The 21873-nt window shown below is 32.3% G+C and overlaps 2 protein-coding genes across 2 annotated transcripts; both read left to right on the top strand.

Moving 5' to 3' along the window:
• The first annotated feature begins 1325 nt into the window (after positions 1-1325).
• On the top strand, positions 1326-9954 carry LOC136209756 (importin subunit alpha-9). Its single transcript, XM_066001339.1, has 11 exons — positions 1326-1552; positions 1719-1944; positions 3063-3216; positions 3581-3683; positions 4040-4224; positions 6057-6136; positions 7727-7877; positions 8374-8455; positions 8545-8603; positions 8686-8991; positions 9391-9954. The coding sequence occupies exons 1-11, from the start codon at positions 1501-1503 to the stop codon at positions 9553-9555; spliced, it is 1563 nt and encodes a 520-aa protein (XP_065857411.1). The 5' UTR covers positions 1326-1500; the 3' UTR covers positions 9556-9954.
• Positions 9955-14476: 4522 nt separating this feature from the next.
• Positions 14477-21508, top strand: LOC136208420 (beta-1,4-xylosyltransferase IRX9). The gene is made up of 4 exons (XM_065999281.1): positions 14477-14997; positions 16706-17011; positions 18177-18432; positions 21204-21508. The coding sequence occupies exons 1-4, from the start codon at positions 14618-14620 to the stop codon at positions 21363-21365; spliced, it is 1104 nt and encodes a 367-aa protein (XP_065855353.1). The 5' UTR covers positions 14477-14617; the 3' UTR covers positions 21366-21508.
• The last annotated feature ends 365 nt before the right edge of the window (positions 21509-21873 follow it).

Here is a 21873-nt window from a genome sequence, read left to right as displayed (position 1 = left end):
TTTCTTCTTATTTTAATATATTTGGTTCGGGGTTGTTTGCGTCTGCCTGCTGGTGCCAACCTAGTTGGGATTAGCTGCTCTCGCTTCTCTCCTCGGTAACCAACCTTTCAATAAAAAAATCTAAACTAGGAAAAACGAAAGTGACTGAAAGTGAGTAAAATTAAGTCAAAAAGTTACTAAAACTTAAGGACTTCAACTTGAATTCATAAAATGAGTTTACACATATATTTTAACTAAAAAAGTTATGAAAAACAACTTAAACTAAATCAAAAGACTCTAAAAACAGTTAAAGATAGGGATAAAATATCACAATTAGTAACAAAATACGAGGATAAAATGAGAGAAGAAAGTTAAAGAAAGAAATATGCCATGTTAGAAAATAATAATCAAAAGCTTAGAGTGGTAGACTTGAAAAATACCGAAACTCATGTATGCCCTTTAGTATGCCAGCCCATTAGAGGACATGAGACATCAAAGAAAATTTTCAATGATAACTCTACTCGATCCAAGTTTGATGTTTCAAAGACTCGCGAGCTTTTTAACTTTATTCTAAAGAAAAGTTCATTATGTTGCCTTATGGTCATACATTACTATCAAAGAAATAAGCAAGAGTACTGCAAAGACCTTTTACACGGAGAGCTATGTTTTAGGGAAAACCTTTTCTATAGGAAACCTTTCTCGATGAGAACTATTTCATAGAAAAACGATTGCAAAGAGAATCATTTTACTGGGATTTTTTTTAAGGAACTATATATTGGATTTTGAATAACTTTTTAGAAAACAATTTCTCTGAAGAACTTTTTGAAAATTATGGACCACGAAAATGTGAAACAATTACTTAAGATGAAAGACATTTTTTTTAATGGTGGAGAATATGTTTTAATGAGAGAGATCTGAAAGTTACCACTGCCAACATCCATAAAAAGGAGAATAGGTCTAATATATGTTGCATTTACAACAACTGTATGCGACATGGTGAGAGAAATGGAGAAACTGGAAATGACGGGTTTAATGTAAAAACATTAAATTAATTAACTGCGTATTTGAATAATGTGTATGTAAAATGAAGAAAAAACACTTACATGAACTTGAATAATATATGAATATGCTTATATTTTGGGGTTCAATGGATGAATTTTGTTACCTGAAATGCAATTCACGTGGTTAAATGTTAGCAATGGTTAATGATCACTTAGATTTTTATGTTGATATAAATGGAAAAGTTTTTATCTCGGGTTTTAAAATTTAGGGTCATTATGTTAATAATGTCAAAGTTGAGGGGCATAGGTGTATTTTACTCAACTGAATACTGAATTCATTTGGTGCAGAGAAAGAATCTCTCTGCAATGTGACAATAACGAAGTCAAGTAGGCGGCAAATTTTAGCTATTGAAGCGTGAATTTGCAGAAATTCTCCCAAAGTTGCATTTTCGAGGGGCTTTTCTTTCTGCTCTCCTTCTCTTCCGTTCAAAATTCAAGTATAGCACAAAATCGCTCTGCAATGGCGGACGATGGATTAGCTTCTCATAGAAGAGATCCTATAAAGTCTTCAGGCATGCTCCTCCTTCTGCTACTTTAGGTTTTATGTTTTATGGATTAGCAATCTAAGAGTTCGTTTCTGTTTATTTGTTTATAGTTTTGCACTGTGACTACGATTCTATTTGTGGTTTTTGGCGAGCTTAATAATAAATGCTTCTTTCTTGTGTTTGCTGCGAGTAGTGGGGAATGTTGCGGCGCAGAGGCGGCGGCAGAATGCTGTGGCAGTGGCGAAGGAAAGGAGAGAATCTTTGATGCGGGCAAAGCGTCTTTGTAGAGTAGGAACTAGTGGTGATGCTGATAGTGATACTCTACTTGACAGTGATATGATGATTGATGAAGAGCAGTCGATTCTGGAGGCTCAAACTTCTTCTGCTGTAGAGGAGTTGAAGTCTTCTATTGCTTTTCAGTATGTTATTCTCTATATGTTATCACCTACCATCTGTGAAACGTTTGTTTTTGCATAAATAAGCATGCTGCTTCCCGTATTCTCTGGATATGAAAAGTAGAAATGGTATATCATTTACCTTTGCATTTTCTTTGAAGTTGAAGTTCACGAGGAATGACATAAACTTTTTGGTATTTCATGTATCAGCTGGGCTGTTGAAAACTTGTAGGTTTGCAGTCGTTCCTGTACAATTAGTAAGAGAATTTTCTTTAATATTTGTTAGTTGGGAGGGTAAGGCATAAAAGCATTTAATTTAGGTGGAGGGATGGTTTCCTTTGTTCTTATTTATGAACTAGTGTTAGATATCCCAGATCCCTTAATGAGGGAGGTATATAGTTCCTTATGTATATGAGGCGATCTTCCTCTTTTGAGGTACTTTCAGAGTGAGTTAGACCTTTGCTTACATGGTATCGGAGCTTGGTTTTCAATTTGGGCCACCTATGAATATTTGTTTCCCGTTCTAGATGGTTCTGGGCATGAGGGGTGTGTGCTAGATATCCCATGTTGCTTAATTAGAGAGCTATATTATATAGCTCCTTATGTATATGCAGCAATCCTCATCCTTTGAGGTACCTTTTGGGGTGAGTTAGGTCTGTGTTTACAACTAAAATTCTTTATTTTTGATCTGGTGATTAAACTTTAGGTGGTGTCTTTACTGCATTAGCTTGTCTATTATACTCGCATAAATGACTTTCTCTATGGACTTCATCCACTTAGGGCCATGATATTTTCTCTTACCAGTGATAAAGATAGTGCTTTTGAAGTAGTTAGTCAAAAGTCATCAGAAGGGATTTTAGAGAGGTGCATGCTGCAGTTGGCATAGAACTATGAGAAACTTAATGCAGGAAAATGCCATGATTTGGGAAGGAGTCAGATATGATTTTCAGATATCAGTAGAATATCATTTTCGTATATTGTACTAATCGCAATTATGGCCATCGAATTCTTATTGTTTCTGCATATTTTATGCATGATATCAATATGTGTTGTAACTGTCATCTACTTTGATTGATGCTTGGTCTGTTTTGGGGTATTTACCTGATGTTTCATTTGCTTGTAATATGGTCTTGAATTGTTAGGGGAAAAGGTGCAATGCAGAAGAAAGTCAGTGCCCTTCGTGAACTAAGGCGTTTGCTGTCAAGATCAGAATTCCCTCCCATTCAGGCTGCTCTAAACGCTGGAGCAATCCCCCTACTTGTTCAATGCCTTTCATTTGGTTCTCCTGATGAACAGGTGATGTTTTTTTAGGTATCAGTCAATCCCAAATTATTTTTGTTTGTATGCAATTATCTGCATAGAATTAGTTCAACAAAATAACTTTCTTTTCTTAGCTAAAGGTGATAGGGGAAGATAAGATGCGTGGATCTTTGTGCCACTTTTATGTTCTGCATCTGTTAATTGGCATTTTCATGATTCCACCCTACATTCAGATGATGCATTTTGCTCTTAAGTAATGGCTGTGATGCGCAATAAATTTTGTTATGGTCTATGAACAATATGGAAAACCCTTACTTTATGGCTGCGTTAAATTGGGCAATAGGAACAGAAAGCAATTTTCTTTTTCTTTAATCTATTTTTCCGATTTGTAATATTGCAGTTGCTTGAAGCAGCTTGGTGCCTTACAAACATTGCAGCTGGAAAACCCGAAGAAACAAAGGCATTACTTCCTGCATTACCATTGCTTATTGCACATCTTGGAGGTTGGTGATGGCTTGCTCATTTACTTTAGTACCAAGGAAAACCTTTTCCATGCCTTCTCTTTTAAATACTTAGCATACAAGTAATATCATTGGATTAATGTGAGAACATACTTGAAACCATTTGTTTGGATTTAAGTCTGACAGCTAAATGGATTGTGCAGATTCTTTTTTCCTGAACTTTTATCTTTTATGAAGATCACAATTGTTAAAAATTTCACATCTGGGCAACTAGTTCAAGGTTTTGTCACGTTGTTGACAGCATCTACATTCATTCTTTTATGAGCCGTGATCAGTTAGAACTTCAGTGGATAACTGTGCTAAATTCGGTGTTGCATTTATATTTGCATTCCCTGCAGAAAAAAGTTCCTCGCCTGTTGCTGAGCAGTGTGCATGGGCCTTGGGAAATGTTGCCGGTGAAGGAGATGATTTGAGAAATGTTTTGCTATCCCAAGGAGCCTTACTCCCTCTTTCCAGAATGATGCTGCCAAACAAAGGCTCAACTGTCAGAACTGCTGCATGGGCATTATCGAACCTTATCAAGGTTTTGAACATTCTCATGAACTTCTCATTCATGCATGTGCACGAGTTGGTGTGGTGAGGACTCTTGGTCCAATTGTACAGTCTACTTTGTCATGGAGATACTAGTATACTTTGTGTTTGATCTCTTATGCATTGATGATTTGAATCAAGAAGGGCGTTGAAAACCAAACTTAAAACTTCAATTCAGCCCCCAGATGACAGCTCATGGAAAATTGTTGCTGAGTTTTGTATTTTACAGATGCAATGTTTGACCCTCAAAGTGCATTTCTTTCAGTAGAGTAAAAATTATTTTCTCAAGGGAAATGCACTTTTGAGGAAGCTATTTGCTTAGCCCTTAGTATCAGAGCTTTCTAGCCTAAGTGATCAAGGGTTCGATTCCCGGCAACCTCATTTGTTGATTTAATTTCAACACATGGTAAGTTGAGCATGTGTTGTTCACAATTCAAGCCCAGTTGGCATTCGCGTGCGGGGGTGTGTCAGATATTAATAGGAATTGGGCCTTAACTACCAACTTAAGCTTTTAGTTCAATTGGTTCCATGACAATTATAAAGTGACCAGGCAGTTTTTATTACAAAGACACTTACTCTAAGGTCAGGCATAACACATTGAGTTTGACACATGAGCAAGGACATAGGATAGGACACATAATACACATATTGATAATATTATTAGTTGCTACATTATACATAACACAACTAATTTCTTGTGTACCTCCTTAGATGGGTTATATCCTAGAAACGTAAGTTCTAGAAGAGAATTTTGGAAGGCTCTTCTTCAGCGCAACATAAATTTGCAAGACCTTAAAAGATTTATGTCCTGAGAATCTTGAGATGTCCTAGAAATTGGGTGTTTAATGCTCAGAATGTTGAGATCTCTAGAAACTGTGTTGTAATGCTAGAGCCTAGATGGTGTATCTTCATTCACTTTTCCCTTATCTGTTGGTCTATCTCATTAAATTAGGCTGTGAAAGTCAACCCTGGTGTGGTTCTGTTCAATGTTGTCCAAGTTTATGCATAAGCTTTATTTTTATTCACTGCTCTTGCTTCATTGGCTTTTGTCTCTTTTAATTTCGAGATTCTCTTCATCAGCAATTCTATATCTATCAGACTTAAGGCCTTGAGCATTTATATTCTCCTGATTTTACCACCCATTGTATCTCCAGGCTGATAGATACCAGTTGCAACATGAATTTTTTTGGGGTCTAAGCCAAGTAGTGACAACATTACTTGGAAAAATGAAAAACTTCCATTTAGTTCATCATGAATTTATTCATGTCATGGAACAAATTGAACTAGTAGGTTAAGGTGATAGTTAAGGCCTAATAATAGCTTTTATATTAATTTTTGACGCACCGCGCACGAGAATGCCCATTGGGCTTGAAGCCTGTACAGCACAGGTTCATCCCACCATGTGTTCAAATTTAATTTACAAATGTCGCTTTCATGAATCGAACCCTGACCACTTGGTCTAAGAGTCTCTGATAACATGTCAAGGAATCAATTGAACTAAAAGCTTAAGCTAACAGTTAAAGGTCCAATTCATATTAATATCTGACACACACCTACGCTAATGTCAATTGGGCTTGAAGCGTGAACAATACATGCCCATCTTACCTAAATCAACAAATGGGGTTGCCATGAATCAAACCCTTAATCATTTGGTTAAAAGGGCTCTTATACCATGTCATGGAATCAATTGAACTAATAGTTTAAGCTTATACTTAAGGCCCAATAATAGCTTTTATATTAATCTCTGACAATTCAGATTCTTTTTACTTACGTATTAATAAAAAAGTTCCATTTACAACATACCTTTAGTTTTCTTGTATGTAGGGACCAGATCCTAAAGCTGCAACAGAGCTCATCAAAGTTGATGGAGTGCTGGATGCAATATTTCGACACTTGAGAAAAGCGTATGTAAACACTTGTCAATTTGTTTGGATTGCTTTTGGTCATTAGTTTTATAATTGACTGCCATTTGCAGAGTATGTGATTTGGCACTTATGTTTTTTTAAGTCTTGCTGGCAAAGATGATTGGCCTGTTTTACTGAGCACAATTATATGGTTTTGGTGTGTGTTTTTCTTTTCCAACCTTGTTCCTAATATGCAAACTAAAACTTTTTACTTAAAGCCTTGACTTAAGGCCAACTTTTTATATATAAGTTCAATATATCACGAGAAGATGCTAATTACCTAAAAGTCACTTGGTGAGAAGAGATTAGGTTGTGGTATTATCCTTATATATATTATATTCTGAAGCCTTATTGCTTCTTTTCGATATGTTTTGTCTGCAGTAGGCATAGTTGTGAAAGTCGAAAGGCGAGCCGAGGTGATAAGGGCAAAATATCGCCTTGAGGCGAGGCGACAAAAACATTAGAAAAACAAAAAATAAAAATAAAACCATAACTCAAATTGACTAGTTTAACTTCTAAAGTTGTAAAACAAAATAAAACTCCAAATCCTAATAACATATCAATGATATCATCAAACAAACATCATCATCAATCCTAATAACACCTAATTCCAAAATAAAACCTAATTCCTAATAACATATCAAACAAACATCATCATCAATCCAAATCCTCATCATCAAGCTCCATGTCATCATTAATGTTTTCCACTTCTTCATCCTTGTATTCATCTTCATCTTTATACTCATCCTCCTTGTCGTCATCATCATTATCATCATTTTCTTCCTCATCTCTAATAACTAGAGGAGGATTGACTCTTCTTGCCCGAGAAGATGTGTTTCCTCTCACATATGTCTTTGTAGGCCTAGTACTTGGGGCGGATGTAGACACAACACTTTTACCTTTTGCCCTATTACTATAGGACTCTTCTTCCACTCCACTAGCTCTAGACTCAAAGAAGACCGCCTCTCGCCTGCGGCGGAAAGGAGGTTGCCTTTCGAATTTTGCCCACCTTCCATCACAGAAGGCGGGGGCTTGATCGCCTAGGCCGCCTCTCGCCTCAGGCGACCCAGGCGATCGCCTTTCGCAACTATGGCAGTAGGACATTGTAATGCTCAATGTCATGCATGCTTGTGCTTCTTGCATCAATACATATATGATGATTGCTTAATAATGTCAGGTTTTCCTTATGTATGTCGTCTTTCTTCTCTCTCTCCCCCCTAGTTTGCCATTAAATTTAATGGAAAACCATTGTCCTGTTGACATTGTTGTACATCTGAAGCTGCTTTTTTTGAAAAAGAACCTTTTCTTTTTCCTCCTGTTCTTTTGAGTTTATTTGTGTCATTCCTGGTATTTTGCTACATGTGCGTTGCTCATTAACGATATCTTAAGGATCTGCTTGTCATTTAACTTAAACCTAACATGGGAAGAATTCCTGGAGAACTAGTTGATTTTGCACTCCATCTACTTGGTGAAAAGAATTTACAATTTTTTTGGCTGGAAAATGATATCATTGCTCTAAAATTATTTTCTTCTCGGTCAAAAGTCTCTTCTAAAGTCTAAACTATAGTTAAATATGTTTATTGATTTCAGGGACGAGGAGTTAGCAACTGAAGTAGCATGGATTGTTGTGTATCTTTCAGCACTTTCAAATATTGCCACCAATATGCTCGTGAAAAAAGATGTCCTTCAACTGCTTATACAAAGATTAGCAACATCAAACAGCTTGCAATTGCTCATTCCGGTAACCTGATATTTGAGAGCTTAAAAGCTTTTATTGAGTTAGACTATTTATGTGATGTGCTGACCTGTCTTTCCCCAAAATGTTCATTCTGCATATTCCGTATGTATTTCAGCATATCTCTGTTTGTGAACTTTAAATTTGGTTTATGTTGTGAGCTTAGTCATATGAAAAGCATTTAATCACCAATTTGTAGAGTGGTTCTAACTTCTAATGGTGTGTGCTAGTTTCCCATAAATGTGCTCTTGAAAATAATACCTTATGAGTTCCTCGGCTTAGTTCCTTTCCAAATGAAAGCGGAAGCCTTCAATCTTGTGTTGGAAAAAGTGAGACTTGATGGTACAATTAAGTGGCATTTGCAGTTAAATGCTTTTGGAATGCCTGTGCATATGCTCCTATGAACATTATGCTGCATATGCAATTAACTGATTTTACGAGACCTGTGGGTTATTATTGTTTAATATTTGATTTGGGTTAGCTAACAAGTAATCCCTTGTAGGTGTTACGGAGTTTAGGTAATCTTATAGCCGGTGATCCCCACACAATTTCTACTGTTCTTCTTCCTGGACGCGAAATCATGGGTTAGTGAAATACTTGCTTCACTTGAGAAATTCTGAACCTCTCTCATCACTCATGCTTCTCAAAATATTGACTTATATGAAACTTTCAGATAATATAGTTGAGGTGCTCGTAAAATGTTTGAAGAGTGAGCACAGAGTCATGAAGAAGGCAAGTTGGTACTTCTTTTTCCATCTTTTTGACATCAATCCTGTGTTATTTCTCAGTTGTAAGAGTTTTATTGACTATGTAGGAAGCTACATGGGTGTTATCTAATATAGCTGCTGGTTCAGTTGAGCACAAGCAGTTGATCTATTCTAGTGAGGCAGTACCATTGTTATTGCGTCTTCTTTCAACTGCACCATTTGATATAAGAAAAGAAGTAGCATATGTTTTGGGTAATCTCTGTGTCGCCCCAACAGAAGGCAATGGAAAGCCGGACCTGATCTTAGAGAACTTGGTTTCCCTTGTCAATAGAGGGTGTGTTCCTGGTTTCATTGACTTGGTTAGATCCGTAGATACAGAAGCTGCAAGACTGGGTCTTCAATTTATGGAGCTGGTAAGCAAAGGATTTATTTACCATATCTTTGTGACTTAATATATCAGACTATGATCCAATATACTGACAGCATTCAGGAACTATCTTTTAAAAAGCCTTCTAAACCATGGGACGGAATTATTTCAGACTTGTCTGAATTTGTGCTGATATGGGCAAGTTAACTCATCCGTAATAAGCCTTTTCTTGCTGTGCAATTTGTTTTTGATCTTGTGGTTTGCCTTGTGTGCTTAATGATGAATGACAAAACGATCATGGGGATAAATGAATTGATTTGGGCTATAAAATTCTATGTTCGTGATGATTTTTCATATTCAGGGTTACAAGAATCTTACAGCTTGTGAAATCACTATTCTTTGAGCGTTGAATTTGAGACCTTACGATGCTAATATCTTGTTGCAGGTTTTGAGGGGTATGCCGAATGGCGAGGGCCCGAAGCTCATCGAACTAGAGGATGGGATTGAAGCAATGGAAAGGTTTCAGTTCCATGAGAATGAAGATCTGAGAAATATGGCTAATGGTTTAGTTGATAGATACTTCGGGGAGGACTATGGACTCGATCAATAGGCTGATTGATGTATACCAGGCTGATTGATGGGATAAACACATGAGAGTACTACTACCTTGGCTCCTCCCGTGTACCGTAAAAATCATCGTAACTAAACTTTGAAAAAATCTGTCTTGTGTTGTAAATTATGGTACTAAAAACCAGTTGCCATATGGGCAAATGTAGGTCAATCTCAGATGAATTTGTTAGAGCAAGCAGAATATTGGAGTTTGTAGTGTGAATTTCTGCTTTCCTAAATGCAGAATCTGATGCAGTTTTTCCTAGTGAAATTTCAAAGCATGAAAGCTTGGTCGATGTAGCATCCAGCTTAGAATTTGAGTCATTATTTTTGTCTTTCTTTAAGATATTTTATTTTTGCTATGAAATGTACAATAGTGTAGAAAGATGGTTGCAATTTTTATTTTGAATATTTGCATCATGGATGAATTTAGATAGTTTTAGTAAAAAAATGTGTTTTCTAATAGAGGATATAACATCTGTGTTTGTAGGTTTTCAATCACAAAAACATTTTTATAATTATTTAAAGGCTTAATATATTATTTGCACTTGAACTTGTCCAAAAGGTTTGATTGGTTTTATGAACTTTTGAAGTGTGTCGATAGCCCTCTGAACTTGCATAAAATGTTTAGCTCCATAAATTTGCGGAAAATGTAATCAATTAATCACTTAGTTGCGAAAAAAAAAAGTTAAATGCGGAAGATATATTGCATACGTCTTTAAAAAAGTAAAACGATTAAAGTCGGGTATGTTGTTCTAAGAACTTTGTTAAACTATTTTATGAATTATGTAATAACAATTTAAAACATGTATAATACATATTCCGCATTTAACGTATTTTTTTACCGAGTGATTAATTGATTACATTTTACCCAAGTTCAAGGATCCAAGAAGAAGTAAATGGTATTGTAAGTGAGTTTTTTTGAAGTCCTTAGTTTTAGTTACCTTTTCGTGTTATGTCTTGTGTTGGTCTTTTAGTTTCAAACTTTTTCATTTCTCCCTCAGTTTTGTGAACTTTTGTGGTCACTGTACTTTATGGGTTTGAAAATGTTATAGCATTAGCCTTTTCATATTTGGTACTTAAGTTTTTTAGTAGCTTCATCAAGCCTCTGTTATGCTGTTGATGAGTGGCATTTAGTGCTGTTATTGGAAAGTATTGGTTGGTAGGGGGTGGCAATTGTGTACATAACTAAGGATGTGTTATTTCCAGTGTTCTAAAAATCGGTGGAGGTGACGTTTAGGTGGGGATTTTTAGAACACCATCCCGATTTCCACTAGTCGGGCATCATAAATCAATTAACCGATTTCCGTCTCCTAGCCGGAACTAGGCGGTCCCAGGTGGCCATTTTGAAAAAAAAATCTTTAAATTTTATGTTAATTTTTTTTAATTTTAAATAAAATATTAAATAATAAAAAACTAAGGAAAAAACCTTAAGCCTTTTTAAGAATATTAATTTTATTTTATTTTGACATATTTTGTTATTAATGTTATTTTATTCATCCATTTTTTTAAGGATATTAAAGAAAATAATATTAATATATATATATATATATATATATATATATATATATTTCTATCCTAAATATTTTTATTTTTATATAGTATAATTCATATTTTAATTGTATTTATATAGTATTTTATTTAATAAAAAATACAAAAATTATAAATCCGGTTAATCCTTGATTAATTTCCGATTAATCTTCAAAGGTTCTATTCACTTGACTAGTGTCTAGCGTCTTTTACAATCCTAGTTATTTCGAGTTGATTAGAATCTGATTGAAATTTTTGTATTGGTTTAGGGGGTGATTTGCAAACCCGAAAATTGCATGAATGTTTTAAATTATATTACATCCTCATAAAATTTTAAAAACAATACGGAAGTTTTTTTTTGTGACCTTCAAGATTTTAACGAGGTTTGACTAATTTACTTTTAACACTTATCTCTTAAATCTCTATTTTATATGAAAAAAATTCTTTCTTAAATATTATGCTTTAATTAATAGTATTTGCATTAATTACTCTTTGCAAGCAAATTTGAGAAAATATTGATGAATATAAAATAATTTATAAAAATGAATAAACAAAAAGAACTGCAAAATAAAAAAATAGAGGTAGTTTATCATTGCTTTTTCAGACTTTAAATGCATTTTTCAAAACTGCATCTTCAAAATTGATTACATAATTCAGTAGGAAAAAACAGGGTTTTCATGGCATTTCCTCACTACATTCTCAGGATAAAGGATCAGTCTGTGTCAAATAAATCTATAGCAACATGTATTTAAATCACAAATAGACATGTATAGAAATAATGTTTATGACACGTGTTATTTTCAGATTTATGCGATCGTGTTATTAAAATAAAAGGATAAAGTTGAAAAATACTCTAGACGCAATTAGAAAAATCGAAAAGGTTAATTAGCTCCTTGAACGCATTTAGAAAAATGGAAAAAGGTTAAACGCATGGGTTAATATATTGGGTCATGTATTTCATAATTAAGTACAAAATTATAATTAAATCATATCACCAAACTTAATTTTTAATATATCATTATTCTCTATATATTATGATTTTACACCATCATTTAAAAAATCTGGACTCCAATTCATAAATCATAAATCCTAAAAAATATATTCTAGATTTCTAATTTATAAATTCTCATCCTTAAAATAAATTAAAAGTACTGATTTTACTAGTTTGACATAATCTAAAATTATGACTTGACATAGTTGTAAATAGTTTTTTATAATATGAATTTCTATGTAATTTTCCCTAATATTTTTAAGGTTTAATACATCATTATTCTCGCAACTTTTTAAACTTTCAAAGTGTGTTCGATAGTCTTCCCAACTTGTATAAAATATTTAGTTAGTCTTCTAAATTTGTGTAAAATATAATAAATTAATCATTCGGTTATAAAAAAATAAGTTGCATATTGAAGATATATTGCATGCACCTTAAACTGTTATTACATAATTTACATAATAGATTAAAAAAGAAGTTTTTACCAGCTTAACTTTTTTTTTTTTTTTTACAATTGAGTGATTAATTGATTATATTTTACATAAGTTCAGTAGACTAACTGAAATTTTATATAATTTGAGAGGGTTATTGAAACACTTTAAAAATTCAGAGCCAATCATTTTTTTTTTTTTTTTTTTGTATAATTGCATGAACAAATAATGTATCAAGCCTATTTTTAAATGTGCAATGTTTTCTTTTTAATATAGTTAACGTGCAATGTTACTCGCATGGGTTTTATCATATTTTAATTTTGCTAGTTTTGCAAGTAATTTCGTCAACAATTATCAAAGTATTTTGGTACCCTTGTGAAATTGACACATATTATATATACTTATATACTCCATCGGTTAATTTTTATATTTCGATTAAGGTTAACAATTTAATATTAATTAGATTATTAAAATGATTAATTTTCTTTTAATATTTTTCTCTCAAATCTCTACTTACAAATTGTAGTTCTTTAATTTTAGAATAATTTGTTTTATAACTAAATCTCTCAAACTAGAGCAAATTTAAGAAAATACTATCAAAAGTATATTATAAATACAAAATGACATACTTTTAAAATGAATAAATTAGAAAACCTTAAACAACTTATAATAATAAGAAACCAAAAGAGTATTTAATCTTATTTGTTAAGTTGAAATCAAATTCTTTTCAAATGTAATTAATAAGAAAACGAGAATCGACCCATATATTTTTTACAAATTCAACTTGGTTGGTTAAGGTTTTCAACTCTCTTTGTAGATGTAATTAATGAGGAGAAATTCTATTATGTATCGGGATCAGCAATCGTCCTTCCGTTCAGTATGAATGTAACTTTTGAGGTGAATTGTACCAATAGTTATCCTAGTTTATGATCAATTTCATACAAGTAACCCTCAACCCACCTCACCCATGTGATTCGAACCAATGACCTCTAGGATCATAGGTAAGTTCTCAACCAATAGGCTAAGAGTTTCACCACATACAAGTCAGTGAACTTATTTTATTTGAATAAAGTCACTAAACTGTGTTTCTTAATTTGGTCTCATGTGGCTGACATGTTATACGTAAAGTCAAACATTTTGAACGTGACTGTAACCAGTGGCGGAACCAGGACCCCGGATGACCTGAGACTCAAATATATCAGTAAAAAAATTTCAAAACGTAAAAAAAAAATTTGAAATTAACTATGCGGTTGACGGTAAATTTTCAAAGTCCAGCCCGTTAGGGCTGGGCAAAAAAATTTTAGCCTCCAATTCATTAAAACTGTAAAAATGTTATCATTTTTTTTTAGAAACTAGCATTAAACTAATAGAAAATTAAGCATGTTTACTTTTTTTTAATGGTAAAGACATAATAAAAATGAATATTAAATATATCTACTTTTTTTTTATCAATTCAAAAGTGTTCTCAGAATAAAATAAAAATAAATAAAAACTTTAAAAAAAAAATGAGGTTAAAGGGAGTCGAACATAGGACCTCTCAAATAAAAGTAAACATCATTAACCATCTAATCTACCTTTAAACATTGAAATAATACTACATAGAGTCAATATAATTCTCTCCAAAATATTACCAGACACCACTACTAAAATCTCAATTCTCCGACCGCCTGCCTGGGCTCGAACCCCCCCCCCCCCCCCCTAACCCCCCTTGGTTCCGTCCCTGACCGTAACTATTCGGGTGTTTTTTTTTTTGTCTGAAATTACCGAATAACTTTATTGAAACGAAAAGAAGTTAAGTGGCTTTTATTTTATTTTATATATAACTAATCTTTTGTAACAAATTGTTTGGAGAAAAAAAAAATGTAAAATTAGTTGATGGGTTCCATCCCTCAACAACTATTTGGTGCAGTCTGTCTTCAGTATATTTGAATGTTCCTTCCACTTAAAGAGAAAACTCCATTAAGCAATCCTTTTTTCTTTCTTTGTGTTTGCTTGTTCCCATCACACCTTACCTTCTTCCTTCCAATTTATTAAAAACATTCAATTCAATTCAAACAACCTTAATCCCACAAATTAATTGTCCAAAACCCATAAAGATCCTTCCTTTTCAGATGGGTTCTCTTGAAAGATCAAAAAAGAAGGTTCAGCTATGGAAGAAAGCTGCTGTTCATTTTTCTTTATGTTTTGTTATGGGTTTTTTCACTGGTTTTGCCCCTTCTAGTCATAATAAAAATTCTATCTTTTCTTCCTCAAATCATTCTTCACTTCAAATGTTTCAGTTTTATCTCTCTCCTCATCTTCACAATCACACTTCTCTTCCATTTCCCACAAATCCACCAAGTTCCACAGAATCTGGAGCTACTCCGAGATTCTTGGAGACTCAAAACGACGTCGTTTCATTATCACGAGAAGGGGAAGAAGAAAAAGAAGGGATCAAGATTTTACCGAGGAAATTAATAATCTTAATTACTCCCACAACTTCAAAACAAAGGTATTCTCAAGTCTAACGTTAATAAGTTCAATTTAAATCCCGTTGAAAAAGTTGTGCAATTTCAAATTTTATTAGTCTGTTAGAACACTCAGAGTTGGAGAAATTAAACTCGTTACAATATCTAGACTTAGGATTAAGGGTGTTCATCGGTCGGTTCGGTCTAAAAACCGAACCGAATCGAAATAACTGAAAACCGAATAACACCTAAAATGAGAACCGAACCTAACCGAATAATATTAGTAAACCGAACCGAACCGAACTAATTATTTCGGTCGGTTCGGTTCGGTTTTCGGTTTTAACACATGCTAACTAGTTAAAATAAAAAATAAATTAATATTTATAAGTTTTAATTAATTTAGTTTAATCTAAAGTCTAAAAAATAGTTATTCAAGTTGAGTAATATACAACATAAAATTTATGCAAAGTTTGAAAATTAAAAATAAAACTTTATTAAAATGTAAGTACAAACCTTCTACGACCACAATTCGCATTACAACCATAATTTTCACTAATGTTATTGATTTGATCAATATTAGTGTAATGTTTGAACAGTATTAATGTATTTTTCTTAATAGAACAATATTAATGTATTAGACTTAACATTGATAAAAAAAAAACTATAAAATAGTTACGTTATTTGGATGGTCGGAAGAAAATGCAAACTCTAGGTCATATAAAGTCTCTACCTAAATTATAAATCTAATTAATCTCTATTTCGGTCGGTTCGGTTAATTCGGTTATTTTATCATAAAAACCGAACCGACCGATATTACCGATATTGTTAAATATTTAAAACCAAAACCGAACCTAATAGACCGAAAACCGAACCGAAAAAACCGAAATCCATCGGTTCGGTCGGTATTTCGGTTCGGTTCGGTTTTTGAACACCCCTACTTAGGATAGCATTCAATTTTCATTAATAAATTTGTACATTATCGCTATTTTTTATTATAATATTTGACACACTTTTTCCATAAAAGTATCTCGTTATACGTTGAAAATCTTTTTTTAATAAAAGTGACTTCACATGATTCGAATCTTTGACCATTTAACTAAACTATTTACGGGTAGATGATAAACATATTACATTTTTGGGGTATTCAGTCGGATACCATGTCAAGACACTAAGTTTACCAAAAAGAACTACAAAAATGTAATACATTTCGGGGAGGAGACATGGGAGGGCTAGAGGGCCCAGGCCTCCCGACCCTCGGAACCACCCCTACTACCATGGATAGTTTCCGGCCCTCCTATAGTTGGAACTACACCTATCATAGATTGTTTCGGTCTCATGTTTTCTACAAATTAAAGTTTAAAGTTGTTAATTACTAATTGAGTTTGTATTTAATTACAATCTCCAACTTGATTAATGTATGATAGACGATAAATTTCTCTATATTTGTCCAAAAACACTCAATCTTACTTTTGTACTCCAAATCCAGCTTAATTTTAAGAAGTTTAACATTGATACATATATCATTCAAATTATAACACGTATATATATGGAAAAAATTAAACAAATTCGATTTAGCAAACTCCTTTTCTATACACGGACGTGTAAAACTGGGCCCACAAAATTTATCTATCCTATTCTTGTAAATAATTTGGACAGACTATTTATTTTTATTTGATTAAAAAGCTTCTGATAATATTTCATTTAAAAAAAATTAAGATTTTAATAATAATTGTTATGATAATGTCTTGATAGGTATGAAGATGTGTTTCTGAGGAGATTAGCTAATACAGTGAGATTAGTGGCGGCGCCATTGTTGTGGATAGTGGTGGAAGGTCAAACAGAGTCAAATGAAGTTTCGGAGATGTTAAGAAAAACAGGAATAATGTACAGACATTTGGTGTCCAAACAGAATTTTACAGACATAAAAGAAGAAATGGATCATCAGAGAAATGTTGCTTTGAGGCATATTGAACAACATAAATTGAGTGGAATTGTTCATTTTGCTGCCCTCAATAATGTCTATGATCTTTCCTTCTTTGATGAGCTTAGACAAATTGAGTATGTTTCTCTCTCTTATTTTTCATAATACGTGTCAAAACCGTGGTTAAAATTGGCAGTCAGAATCAATTTAGTCAAAATCGAAATTTATTGGTAATTTTTGACTAATTGATCTGAATACAAACAGTTTTAATATAAAAAAAATTAGATTAATTACATATAGATGTCTTCTGGTTTCCTTGATTTGCAGATGAGTACATGTAGTATTTTTTTTTCAAACGCAACCATGTGGTTTGCAAAATTTGGTATTTGGGTGAACTTTGTTAGAATTTGCCAATAACGATCTCGAAATGAAAATATTGAAGAGTTAAATGATATTTTAAACAACTTTGATTTTTCAAGTTTTTAGTTTTGGGGCCATTTACGTGTGTTTTTATGAGAGGGAAAATTAATGTTTAGAGAGAAAACTACAAAAATGATAATTTTGAAAAATTAAAAATATAGTTCCATAGTAAATATGATACTAAACAACTTTAATTCTTGAGAGTTGTCATTTTGAGGTCATTATCGGCTAAATTTGGAAAAGTAAAAAAAATACAAAATTTTGCAAACTACATGGTTGCGTTTGTAAATAAAATACCACAAATACTCATCTACAAATCCGTGTAACCACATGATATCTATTTGTAATTAACTCTTCAATTTGTCAAAATTTGATAACTTGATGACCGAGTTGACATCTACAATTTAATTCGGACTAAATTGATTCTGATTGCGAAACTTGAGAGCTATTTAAATCTTTAATTCCTCATTTTTCTTAATGATATGAGCTCTTTTACATATATTTGATTCATTATTATTTTCACAAATTACATTGGTTAATATGATCATACTAATGTTAAAAAAAAAAGCTATGATATATTTCTCCAATTGTTTGAGTTTTTATTGAATTAAGGTCGGTTTCTTTCCGTTTTTGTTGTTTACTATTTTTTTCAAAATAGGTACTCAGCAGTTGTTTTTCAATCCTAACCGAATATCTTACATCTATCAGCATATGTTTCTCAATCTTAACTAAACACGTTACATACCAGATATAAGATATTCGGTTAGGATTGAGAAACAATTGCTGATAACTATTTTGAAAGAAAAATCAGTTAATATCGATCAGCAAACAACGGAAATTAGGAAAATAAAGGAATAATAGTGTTTGTTGTGGATGAATTAGGGGATTTGGGACATGGCCAATGGCATTAGTTGGAGCAAACAAGAAGAAAGTGATAATTGAAGGACCAGTTTGTGATTCTTCACAAGTAATTGGATGGCATTTAAAGAAAATAAACATAAATTACAATAATAATGAAAGTGAAGATGGAAATGCAATTAGGCCCCCAATTCATATTTCTAGCTTTGCTTTCAATAGTTCTATCCTTTGGGATCCTGAAAGATGGGGTCGTCCTTCTTCAATTCCACATGCTACTCAGGTACATACACTTTTTCTTTTTTTCAATTTAGTCCCCTAGTAATTACATTAAATTACTTACAATAGAACTTTTCTAAATTTATCATATATTGAGAAAATGTCCTTAATTATCATGCATTAGCTCAATAATAAAAAAAATTAAGAAAATAAAGTTATATCGATTAAAGGTAGGGATGGCAACAGGTAGTGTACCCGCGGGTACCCGGCACTACCCGACCCTAATGGGACTACCCGTACCCTGTATAAAATGGTATGGGAAGGGTTTGGGATCAAAATAATTACCCGTTAGGGTAATGGGACGGCTATGGGAATACCCCCTAGGGTACCCGTTACCCGTCATAATTCTTTTATATATTAAAAAAATTATTGTTTTTTAGATGTAATATTTGAGTTTTTAAACCACAACCTTTTGTTTTTCAACCATTGAGTGATACTATTCAGCTACTTATTCTTATTGATTAAGGTTCAATTTGTTCAATTTTTAGACAAACGATTTATTAAATTGATACTTTGTTAAATTTGTAATATTTTTTATTTTATTTATTGATTCTTAACGGGTAAGGGTACCCGTGGGTACCCGCGAATTAAATGAGAAGGGTATGGGATGCAAAAATATACCCGTTAGGGTAATGGGACGGGTACGGGTAATTAAAAAATAAACGGGTAAGGGTTTGGGATTGGGATTGACACTACCCGCGGGTGCCCTACCCGTTGCCATCCCTAATTAAAGGTCTGTTTAGTTTATCTGCTAATTGCTGTTGGAAAAACGGGAATGGCATGTTGTTGGGAAAAAAAAAATTATTTTTAATGTATAAAAGATAAACAGTAATTCTCTAATCAAACATCTAAGATTTTAATTTTTTTTAATAAATGAACACCTCTAAATATAATTCCATATATTAAAATTCTAATACCATCAAAATTAGTTGTAAAAATAAAATTTATCTAGAAAAAACTAGTAATTTCATCCGCATTTCAAATTGCTTTTTGAAATATGTTTGACAAAACTATAATTTTTTTTAGAAAAATCTAATTTCAGCAAAGACGTACGCGAAAATTATATGAATAACACTTTTTTAACGAGTTTGATATTTACAATTTTTTTTTTATAACTAGAGAATTAATATATTTAATTATAATTGATCAATAATTTAGTGTGACAAATAAAAAACTTAGGACTTTAATGACTTAAAACAAACATAGTTTTAAAGTTGTTTATTTTGGTCATTTTGCCTCCGAATTTAAGAACAACATATTAGCCATTTTAACTCCCTAAAACCGATATAACGCTCTCCTTATTTTTCCTTAATCAGTGAAGATTTTGACCACTCACTTTTCGGTTGACTTCTCATATCTAATGTATCTTTTCCCTTCATAAAAATTTTACCCATTTTTAAAGTATATTTTTACAATAGTGTCTCTAAAATCATAAACACTTTGAAATATCATTCCGAAATGCCATGTTACAAATGTTTATAAAAGGAAAAGCCACATTTTATATAGGAAGTCAATCGAAAAACGAGTGGTCCTCACGGGTCAACATCTTCTCTGATTGATGAAAAATCAAAAGTATGTTATCATTTTCAAGAAGTTGAAGTGACTAATGAATTATCCTTTAAGTTCTGGTTCAAAGTGACTAAAATGAACAACTTTCGACGATTCCATTTGGTATACGAGTTTAATCAATAAACTTAAAAAGAAATTATATATTTTATGTTTATGTACTCATTAATAAATTGATAATAGTGGGGTCCAATCGTACTATTTTCTTTGAAATTAATGATGCATTTTGGGTTAGTAGACGTTTGGCCAACCTCTAATCATTATTAATTTTTCTTTAAACAACCTCTAATCATTATTTAAATTAGAATTATATACATTAGGTAATATATTTGATGATAATGATATATATAAATGTTTTTTTCTATACAAAGGAATAATCATATGAATTAAGTTACTAGTTTTATGCTGTGCGAATTAAATGCACAGACAATCATTTAATTATTAATAATATTTTGCTACAATTATAAAATTTAATTGTCAATAAAATTATTAAATTGTAATTTTTTTCTAGAATTAAAAAATCTTTGTTGATGGGATGCAACGGGAACCTTTTTATTCTGTAGCAGTAGCTGTGTTGCAGGGTATAGGGAGCCTCGTGTGGTCGAGGCATTAGCACTAAGAACAAGTATGATTTGGTTGATGGCTTTGCATTACACACATGTTGAATTTGAGTCTGATGCGAAAAAAGTTGTGGATGCGATTCTGTCGAGCAAAATAGACATCTCGGAGTTTGTTTCTTTTATCCATGACTGTCAATTCATTCTAGGATCCAATCCCGATTTTAATTTATCATTTACTCCCCGTTTAGCGAATAGGGCTGCACATTTGGTAGCTAGGCAGGCCTATTCCAATGCTAGTGATTTTGTTTCTTCTGAAATTCCGGAATGGTTGTCAAACACTATTATTGAGGATGCGAATCCTATTGTTATATGAGATTTCTGATTTTTGGGTTCAAAAAAAAAAAAAACGTTAACTTGAGTACGTCGCTGAAATTAGATCTCGAGTTTGAATCCTAGCATATGCAGCAAATTTTAATTAGAAAATGACCTACCTAAATAGTGCATAGCGAGTCTCGAATCGAGAAATCGGCAAATTATATATATATATATATATATATAACTAATCTATATATTGATTTTTTTTTCTGTTTATAACTTTTTAGAAGCTATTTATTTATTTATTAACTTGATTAATTTGCTTGATTGACAGAATTCAATAAAATTTGTGAAAGAAGTAGCTCTTGAAGATGAGACAAAGCTAAAAGGAATTCCACCAGAGAAATGCTCAAAAATCATGCTTTGGCAGCTTCATTTTCCAGTTTTTAGAAAACAATTATCTCATAATATCCTAAATATAGCCTCCAGGAGATGAATATATTATTTTTTTTTGAAAAAAAAATTGGGTTAGAGAGATTTAATTGCTATTGTGAAGAGGAAATTCACAAAAGAAAATACAATTTTTTTTTCTATAGGGTTTATGTAATTTTTTTTAATCCCATCATTATTTCCTTTGTTCATTTTATCCAAGTATGAAATTAGTTATCATTTAAAAAAAAAAAATTATATTTGTATTAGCGCCTTTTTTAAATTCCGTTGTCATAATTTACTATCTATTTACTTTTATTGTTAGTTATTTAATGTTATTAACAACGGGTAGATATTAACTGATTTTCTTTCGAAATAGTTGTGAATAATTATTTTTTAATTCCAACCAAATAATGTATAGGACTAATTACAAATCTAACCCAACTAAAAGGGTTCATTTACATATCTAACCCATTTTACTTCGATCTCATTAAATTAGATACTTTCATCCACTTTAGAAAAAAAAATACGCTTAGTTCTATTCGATCGATCCATCTGCTCCTGCTTCTTCTTCT

Source organism: Euphorbia lathyris, chromosome 10 (assembly GCF_963576675.1).
Source record: "Euphorbia lathyris chromosome 10, ddEupLath1.1, whole genome shotgun sequence".
Taxonomy (NCBI): Eukaryota; Viridiplantae; Streptophyta; class Magnoliopsida; order Malpighiales; family Euphorbiaceae; genus Euphorbia; species Euphorbia lathyris.
This window is presented reverse-complemented; position numbering and strand designations above follow the sequence as displayed.

Coding starts and splice junctions, on each gene's coding strand:
- LOC136209756 (XM_066001339.1), top strand. CDS start 1,501: ATGGCGGACGATGGATTAGCTTCTCATAGAAGAGATCCTATAAAGTCT. Junction 3,684..4,039: donor GCTTATTGCACATCTTGGAG/GTTGGTGATGGC, acceptor CATTCCCTGCAG/AAAAAAGTTCCTCGCCTGTT. Junction 8,992..9,390: donor GTCTTCAATTTATGGAGCTG/GTAAGCAAAGGA, acceptor ATCTTGTTGCAG/GTTTTGAGGGGTATGCCGAA.
- LOC136208420 (XM_065999281.1), top strand. CDS start 14,618: ATGGGTTCTCTTGAAAGATCAAAAAAGAAGGTTCAGCTATGGAAGAAA. Junction 17,012..18,176: donor GATGAGCTTAGACAAATTGA/GTATGTTTCTCT, acceptor TGGATGAATTAG/GGGATTTGGGACATGGCCAA. Junction 18,433..21,203: donor CAATTCCACATGCTACTCAG/GTACATACACTT, acceptor CTTGATTGACAG/AATTCAATAAAATTTGTGAA.